General features: G+C 56.0%; 1 protein-coding gene across 5 annotated transcripts in view; it reads left to right on the forward strand.

Annotated features, from left to right (window-relative positions):
• GRM4 (glutamate receptor, metabotropic 4) overlaps nucleotides 1-9,332 on the forward strand; it is a 135,059-nt gene that overhangs the window by 87,244 nt on the left and 38,483 nt on the right. For all 5 annotated transcript variants that reach the window (XM_011945437.1, XM_011945435.1, XM_011945439.1 and 2 more), the window contains one exon: nucleotides 7,695-7,830. In XM_011945437.1, the coding sequence (XP_011800827.1) occupies nucleotides 7,695-7,830 (136 nt within the window). The remainder of the gene's footprint in view (nucleotides 1-7,694; nucleotides 7,831-9,332) is intronic.

Consider the following 9,332-nt stretch of genomic DNA (forward strand, 5'->3'; position numbering starts at 1 on the left):
AGGCAGAGTTTCACTCTTGTTGCCCAGGCTAGAATGCAGGCGCTTAGGGTCACACACACACACACACACACACACACACACACACACACACACACACACGGGGCCACCAAGGGTTATAAAGCTGGGAGTGTGTTGGGCGGCTGGAGACTGATGAGCTGGGGAGCGGGGTCACAAGCAGGAGCAGACGGGTGGGGGTGATAGGTGACGGGAACCAGGCCTGGCCCTCTGTGCAGTCCCAGACCCAGCCAGAGCCAGCCCAGCCCTCGTGTGTCTCGCACCCAGCTCACTCTGCAGCAGCCGCATGGGGAGGGCCTTTGCTGGGGCCTGGTGTCCTTCTTACCTTGAAACCCCCTCTGGCCATAGAACTGCTGCCTGGGCTCCGTTATTTACATTCAGGCTTCACTCCCAGCTGAAAACAAAAGTAGCAGTCACCAGTCACCAAGCCCTCTGAGCAGCTATTTCTGGTCCCCTTCCTGAGAGCTGGTTTGGGGAAGGGCCTGGCTTTGGGAGTCAGAAGGAAGGAGGTGTGTGTGTGTGTGTGTGTGTGTGTATGTGTGTGTGTGTGTGTGTGTACGCCCCTGAGGGTCCCGGGGTGGCTTCCAGCCTCTGTCCTCTCCTCTGTCCTCCCCTACGGGAGCTGGGGGGACCTGCCTTCCTGCCCCTGTCCCTGTGTGTAACTCCCTACCCCCTACCCCGCTGGAAATTGCTGCCTTCACATTTTGCCATAATGTGGATTTTTCCACTTGAATTCCTAGAGTTTGTCTTCTCATTGTTTTCCTCTTTTTTTAAATTAAAAAAAAATTTTTTTAAGGAAAAGAGAAAGCGAGGATGTGCCTGTGTCTCTGCTGGCCTCAGGGCCGGCTGGCTGGGCCCTGAGAGGCCAGGCCTGGAGACCAGAGGGAGCTGGCTCAGGGCTCTGGAGAAGGATTTTTCTCCTTCCTTGTCTGGAGCCGAGTGTCCACCGTGACAGCCTGGGGGAGCCCTGACTGTCTCCCCACAGCAGGGAGTGGGGGAGGCAGGGCACAAGCTGGCTCCTCTCACGGGAGGCCTTTTCTTTTCAGCCCGCCCAGGCTGACTGCACCAGTGGGCACATCCCACAAGTGGCGGGCGGGGGTGGGTCCTTGAAGGCAGGGGATCTGGAGGTTGCTTGAGGGGTGGCCTTGCAGGATGACGGGAGGACTTTTTGAGACAGGTAGGGTGGGGACAGCCATGCCAGGGAGGATGGGGAAGGGCTGCAAGGAGGGCATCCCGGGCACTGTGGGGGCTCAGAGGGTCCTGCCACGGTCAGACCTCCTGTAAACCTAAGCTCACCTCAGGCTCGGACAATCCCAGGTGGTGCAGGACAGAAATGTGAATTCATTTAGCAGCACATCCCACCTCCCTTGAAGGTAAGTGGGATTTACGAGTTCCAAAGTGTTCTCAATTCCTGGGGTCTCAGGCAAGGCAGCAGCTCCTAGAGAACAGTCAGACCTGAGTTCAGATCCAGCCTCTGCCTCTCCAGTTGCATGGCCCAGCCCTAAGCCTCCCTGTTCTCCAGGGCGAATCCAGGTGGACTGAGGGGATGAAGCCCCGTCTCCATCCAGCACATCATGCTGCTCCTGTCCTCCTCTGCACCGATTCCAGGATGTTTAGAGTTCCTTCCCACCTTGGGACACAAGCTGCATGGCATCAGGGCTCTGTCCTCTGCAGGGCTGCATCCCAGTGTCTCACACCATGCCCAGCACATAGGAGACACTCAGTACACGTCTGCAGGCTCCATGAAGGGAAAGTGGTGGCAGCAGGCAGGCAGGTGATGTGAGAGGGGCCTGTACTTCCCTAAAGATGTGCCTGCAGATGCTCAATAAATGTGGACTGCTGAAGAATGGTGCTTAGGGGTCGTGCAGTGGGGGTGTGGCTCCAGGGGGCCCTTCCTCTGCCACCTGCCTGCTCAGGCTAACCCGGAGCACTGTCCCCTTGTGCTTCTGCTCAGGGTGATGGCTCTTCCTTCTGGTTTTGCTTCCCAGCTAGACTGAGAGCTCCTGAGGAAGGAGTCTTACTCAATATCGTTTCTTAGGGACTGACTGTGCCAGGAACTGAGCAGGGCACTGGAAGGAAGGAGGAAGGGAGGGAGGAAGGGATGAAGGGAGGAAGAAAGGGAGGGAGGAAAGGAGGGAGAGAGGAAGGAAGGGAGGAAGGGACAGACAGAGGGAGGGAGGAAGAAAGGGAGGGAGGGAGGAAGGGAGGGAGGAGGGAGGGAGGGAAAGGGGAAGGAAGGGAGGGAGGAAGGGATGGAGGGAGGGAGGGAGCGAATGAAGAAGAAAGGGAGAGAGGAAGGAAGATGGGAGAGAGGAAGGAAGATGGGAAAGAAGGAAGAAAGAGAGGAAGAGAGGAAGAAAGGAAGAAAAGACACAGACCTGACCCTGACCTTGGGAAGTACAGCTGGAGGTGGACATTGACACAGATATGTCAGCTGGGCCTGGAGACCACCAGGAAAGGTCACCAGACCACAGATGGAAAGGATGGAGAGACTGAAAAATACGACAGGAAACTGGTACCAAGTTTCACCCACGAAGTCTCTATTTCATGTTCACGTGGGGACGCCTGAAGCCTGGGGTGGTGAGGGTTCCAGCTCACACCCCGGAGGGCTGGCCAGGTGACAGCCTGCTCTCACGGGAAGATGGGATTTCAGGAACCACATGGCTGTGAGGAGAGAGGCAGGCAGCCCTAGGCAGGCAGGCGGGCGTGGAGGAAGGTGGAGGAAGGTGGAGGAAGGCAGGCAGCCTCCCTATGGAAGCCCTTGGGCCAGCCGCGGCCTTGCAGCCCATTTCACAGATGAACACGGGGAGACTCCGGTGTGCCCTGCTGTGTTCTCTGTCAGGCGACCCCACATGAGGACCGCAGCGCCCTTGCTGTCACCTATGTCTAAAAGTTTTATCCAGCCGGGGTTCTGTGGCCCAGATTTGCTGAGTAGTCCCATGTTACCACATCTGCTTGATTCTGATTATTTTTTAAAGAAATAAAATGTGGATTGAATTGGAACCTTCTTCAGTCCTGTTCCTCTCTTCTCCCTCCAGGTAACCATGATTCTGAAAGGTGGCAGGTTCCCTTCCTGTCCTTGTTTAGTCACTCAACAAATATTTTGGAGCACCTGCTGTGTGCCAGGCAGTGTTCTAGGCACTGGGCAGAGTGTGATGAAGACAATGGACAAAGTCTCTTGCCCTCATGCAGCCTTTTCTCGTATATGTATAGCAAATATATATGCGTCTTCATAAATATTATATGTGGTCTTTAGATTTTACATAAATGGGACAGATCCTGCTGCAACTTGCTTTTGTCCGTCAATTGTACGATTTCAGGATTTGCCGTGCTGACACATGAGAACTCTTATTCATCTTGACTCCATAATAGCCCATTGGGCAAACACACTGCGGTTTATTCATTCTTCTGTTATAAAACATTTAGGTTATTCCCATTTTTTTGCAGTTTCAGGCAGTGCTGTGTTGTGCGACTTCGCGTGGGTCTCCTATGCCCACATGCGGGGGGTTCCCTGGGGATGAGTGTGGACGGGGAAGCACTGGCTTGGAGGCAGCCGGCGTGTTCAGCTTTACTAGAGGCTGCTGTGTGGTTCTGCAGAGGGTTCTGATGGACATGCCTTGATCAGGTGTCCAGCTGCCTTGTAGTAAAGGCGGGCCCCGAGGGATGGGGCCAAGCATAAGTCAGTTTTGATGGGTGGGACGGCCCAGGGAGAAGGGGAGGTGTGGAGCCTGGGCGGGCTGGGGAGGAGGCACAGAGCTGGGAGAGACAGCGGTTCCTGCTGGAAAGCAGTCAGGGGCTGGCCTGGATCCCAAACTTCCCAGTGCAGTGGTGAGAGCCTCGTCTGGAGGTGGCTCTGCCCCTGCTACTGTGCGCCCCTGGGCAAGGCCTCTCTGGCCTCCATCTCCTCACTCTCCATTCAGCTTGGGCCAGGAGGTCTCCAAGGTCCCTATGGACTTGATATGCTCAGATTTTCTTGGCAAGTGGCTGTGGCTTCCTGCCCCTGGCCGGCGAGCAGAGGCACCAGCTTGGCCGGGATGGCAGAGCTTGCAGCTGGCAAGTGGCAGTTGGGTGTTTGTCAGGAGCCTGGGCTGCTGGGGTCCTGGCAGGAGGCTGGGCAGGGGCTTGCCAAGGGGAACCCAGGAGAGCCAAGGAGGCCACGGGGACACCCAGCCTTCTTCATCTGTGTCCCCCTCCCCATCTCCCCATATGGTCCTATGCCTGGAGCCTGAGGAGTAGAGGGCCCCAGTCTCTGCCCTGAGATACGGAGTGGGCTTGTTCCCTGAGGACTTTGTGGGCTTTAATTTGATTATATCTACTCTCAGTATGGACCCATGGATTCTTATTTTATTCAATGAGAGAGACTGGGGGAAGGGCACAGGGTGAGGAGGTATGCCCCCCCCGGGGGAGAGGTTTGAAACAGGCATCTGCGGGAGTGTTAGCCGTGTGGCCCAGGGGCTGGGCACAGGGATGGCTGGTGGGCTTGGTGTGACTTTGGGTCTGTAGCAGCATGGCCTGGAATGCACAGGGTGGGCCGTGGTGATGATGGACGTTGATCTGTGCCAGTGCGTGCATTCTGTGACTGTGTGGACACGTGTGTGCACACATGTACACGAACCCACCTAAACAACAGAGGCTGCAGAAGAGGCTCTGGCTCGTGAAGCACTGCCCCTTTATTCTCAGCGGCTGCTGCGAAGTCATTGCTTTGCAAGAAAAGGGAACTGTCCAGGAGTGGGAGGGGCTGCAGGAAATGGGGGCCTCTCCACCTGAGGGAGGCTCTGGACACAGACCAGGATTGCAGTCCCACTCACTGGCTGTGTGACCTTGGTTAGGCTATTTCACAATCTGAGCCTCAGTTTCCTCATCTGTGAGATGGGGATATTAGCACTGGCTAATGTGTGAGGATTTGAGACTGGGCCTCGCATGGTACCAGGCATGCAGTGGATGCTCAGTGGCCTCTCGGGTCGCTCTGGCCCTCTCTGGCTGCAGCAGGCACCAAGAGATCAGTTGAGGCAGAGATGATGCCACTGCCAGGAGTTTGTGTCATCTCAGAAGAGGGCCCGACTTGTGAGCCAGTTCCTTTACCCACTCCCCTGAGCAGACATGCTGACAATAGGGCTGTGAAACAAAGGGACCCCACGGGTACTTGGTATCTCATCCTGGGGGCAGCAACACCAGTGGGCACTCACCCCAGGATGGGCGCCGTGCCCCATCCTGCCCATGGGCCCACAAGCCCCCTTGACTCCACAGTCCTGTCCCTTCATTAAATGACTGGCTGAAAGGTGGCCGCTAGAGCCAGATGGCCCAAGTTCAAACTCCAGCTCTGCCCCTGACTATCTTCATGATCCTGGAGAAGCGACTTAACCTCTCTGTGCCTCAATTTCCTCATTTATAAATTGGAGATGTGGTGATCACACTGGCCTCAGATGAGTGAATCCATGTAAAATTTGCAGAATAGCATTTCCCATGCATTGGACACTCCATAAATGTTCATTAGTATTATGGAGCTCTGCACACCCCCTCTGCCCGCACTCCCCTCTGGTCTGAATCTCTTGCATTTGTAAGAATATCAAACCCTCCTCAGACTGCACTAGCATCTGAAGTACCTTGTGGCTCACTCACACTCCTGCTGACTGAGCCATGGTCACCTAATCCTTCCTTCACCAGCAAAATGAAGCTTGCAAGATATGCCCTGAGGTGCCAGGCAGGACCATCACACGGATCCTCTTAGAGGAGCATCACTCAGAAATAGGACTTAACCTAACAGTTTCTCCCTGTTTGAGAGCAATTAACTCCCTTCCCCTGCCTTCCTCTCCGCTCCTGGAGCCAGGTGGCTCATCCTTCCCTTCCCTCTCCTCCCAGTCCAGCCTTTACCTCTGTCCATCTGTCTCCCCAGATGGGGGGAGAAATGTCGCAATTGGCCCACTTTCTAAGTGGAAAGGAACCATATGGAGGGTTTAGTTGGGAGCTGAGAGCCAGCCTGGCCAGCGATGCAGCCAGCAGCTGCCTCCCTTGGCTCCCTCTGTGACCCCAGACTGACAGGGACCCCAGTCCTGCCCAAGCACCCTTGCTCCTTCCCCCTCCCCATGAGCTCCTAGTAACCATGCTCTTCTCTAGCACTTGGGACTTCTTGGTGTCTTAGGAGAGCCCTAAGGAGCTGTGTGTGTGCACATGTGCGTGTGTGTGCATGCATGTGTGTGTTGTGTCCTGTGGGCCCAGGCCAGCAGGATGCCTGGTACAGAGCAGCCACTCCTTCCAGAGCGTACCCTGTTCTCTCCAGAATGCCTACCGCCTGGCCACTTGCATCCTCTGAGGACTCAGCCCAGTGTCACTGCCTTTGGGCAGCCTTCCCTGGCAGCCATCTCCCTACCCATGGGTAGGGACCCCTCCGTGGGTGGAGCTGGGTGCTGGCACTGCCCTGTGGGGCTGGTGGTAGTCGTGTCCCCTGCACTCTGAGCCCCTGGCAGCTCCACACAGAATTTTCTGATGTATTGGGGCAAGTCTGTGTAGAAGGCTCAGGTGACCCCAGCCTGGACCTCCAGGTCATTTGGAAGCCCAGGGGTGCCCAGCCAAGGTGTTTGGTTTGAGGCATTGTGTGGGACCCAGAGGAGGGCAGCCGCCGTTAGATACCGGGACCGGCTTCAAAATTAATCCCTCATGCTTTTCCACTGACTGCCACCATGGGCTTCTGGGGTCTTATTCTCTGGGGGTCTCCAGTTCCTGGACTCCAGTGGGGCAGGTAACTGTGTGGCTTTGGGTAAGCCACTTCTCTGAGCCTCAGTTTCCTCATCTGTCAAAGGCAGTGGCTGACACAAGCATGGCCCACAGATGCTCTGTACCACGAGGTCAGGTGAGATTTAAACACATGGATGACATCTGTCCCCTGCCAGCACTTGAAAGGCACATCTGGGGCTGGGGACTGGCTGGGACAAAGTGCTCCCACGGTCTCTGATGGCCGCCCAGTCTGGTCATGAATCCCGGCAACATCAAGTATTGACCCCCTTTTGATGGTTCCAGCCAGTGGCCATGCACGCTGCTCTTACCAAGGGCCTGGTGATGGGCAGGGGACCCAGGGACAGGAGCCCTGAGAAGCACGTGGATATGGGTGTAGCAGGGGCTGACGCCTCAGGGTGGGCTCTATTCCCAGCTTTAACCCTCCAAGAAACATTATGAGGGGGTTACAATAAAAATAATAAACATTTACTAAACACTAGGTACCGGATGTTGTCTTTATATGCATTACCTCACTTATTTTATAACGATTCTATGAAATAGGTAATGCCATTATTTCCACTTTATAGGTGATGTATGTGCATCACAGAGAGGTCCAGTAAGTGACCTAAGGTCACACAGCAGTAAGTGGCAGAGCTGAGATTTGAACCCAGGCAGTCTAGCTCCTAAGCATGATGCTGTGCTGCTTCTAGCTGCTGTATGGGGAAACTGAGGCTCAGAGTACTTAAGTGACATGTCCGGGGTCACCAGCTGGTAAGTGGAGCCAAGATTGGTACTGAAGTTGTTCTGTAGGCACAGCCCATATCCAGAGACTGGGATCCCAGGGCTGGGAGTCAGGCTGGGGAGCCTAGGCAGCACCCAGCCCCCATCTCCTGGAATGTGTGTTGGGAGAGTAGTGGGGAGATTCGGTTCTCCCTGCCCACCCCAACTAACTGGTACCCCTCCTGCAGGCGGCGTGTGCATCGCCCAGTCGGTGAAGATACCACGGGAGCCCAAGGCAGGCGAGTTCGACAAGATCATCCGCCGCCTCCTGGAGACTTCGAACGCCAGGGCAGTCATCATCTTCGCCAATGAGGATGACATCAGGTGAGGGCAGGTGGCAGCACGGTGGGCACTGGGAGCCATGCAGGTGTGGGCAGAGCCACGGGTCCTGTCCTGCTGGAGACCTTCCCAGGCGAGCCTGACTCCACCCTGGGATCCAGAGAGGTGGGTGCGGGTGAGTGTGTATGTGGCAGGGAGACCCACAGGCTGGCACGCAGGCTACTGCTATGGGGCACCCCTTCCCTCCTCCCTCCATTTCCTGCATCCGTTCCACCTGCTAGGGATGGCTACCTGGGTGCCTTAACAGAGGGCTGAGGCCGTGAGCTTGGGGCCAGACCACTTAGGTTCTAATGCTGTTCTCCCATCTACTCGCTGTGTGACCTCAGGTTAATTTCTTAACCTCTCTGGGCCTCTGCTGCTAAAACACAAATGAGTTAATGATACCTGCCTGATAGCGTTTGAGAATTCAATGCAGGAATGTGCATAAAAAGCTTAGAGTAAGGTCTGACATGAAATAGGTGCCCAGTAAATGTGGGCCACTTCTCAGCCCCTCCCTCCTTTCTGTGGTGAGCTCAGAGTACAGAGAAGAGCTCTGGGCTGTATTTGGTTCCAGTTTTGGCTTAGGCTCAGAGAGTCCAGGCTGAGGGGAGACACAGCCCTGTCCTCAGGGAGCCCCAGGATGAGGGGAGATACAGCCCTGCCTAGAATCTGGTAGGGCCCTCTAGTCCCTGCTGGTCACTTCTGCTTCAGAGAGGAGGGTGACAGCAGATGTGGCCCCTGCCAGGTCTCCTCAGATATCTGGTCTGGGCTGGCAGAGCCTGCTGTGCCCTCAGACTCCCCCTCACTGGACCAGCCAAGGCTGCTCTGTGCGCCCAGTCCTTCCCAGGCGGCTTCCTCCTATTCCTCACCAGTGCTCCCAAGCCGTTTCTCACTTTCTAACCTGGACTCCAGAGTTGCTGCACAACAGATACCCACCCAGGCCATTTGTGGGTCCCTGGAGGACTGGAGGAGGGCTTCTGGAAGACCATCACGGCCTCAAAAGCCAAAAGGACCAGCTGCAATGGTGGTGTCTCAGGCAGCGAAAGACCAAGGAGGGGAGGCCCTCAAGCCCCATCCTGACAGCCTCCGAGCTGCACAGAGGTGGCACCCAGTCCCTTGAGGCATGCAGGTCCCCTGAGTTCTGGCTCTGAACGTTTATGATGGCCACTGCTCAGCCAGCTCCTGGGGACGCTTCTGAGCCACCAGGCCGTGCTCCCCAACTCCTGCCCCTTACTCCCGTCCCAAAGCCTGGCAAGACTTGGCTTCCACACCCCACCCAGCTATGCAGCTCACTCCAGGCCTGCTGTTTTTGAGGATACCTTCGTTCAGATGGACCCACATTCTGGGAGGGGGGCTGAAAGCACTGGGCCTTTTGTCCCAGCAAAGAGGCCCCTAAGGGAGAGCTGGAAGGGGGCTAGACTGACTTCCGGAGCAGGCTGTGGGAAGTGGGGTAGGAGGCGGGGGTCATTTCTGGAAATCCACATGCATTTTCAGAAGCAAACAGAAGT

This window comes from Colobus angolensis, unplaced genomic scaffold (genome assembly GCF_000951035.1).
Source record: "Colobus angolensis palliatus isolate OR3802 unplaced genomic scaffold, Cang.pa_1.0 Scaffold24, whole genome shotgun sequence".
Taxonomy (NCBI): Eukaryota; Metazoa; Chordata; class Mammalia; order Primates; family Cercopithecidae; genus Colobus; species Colobus angolensis.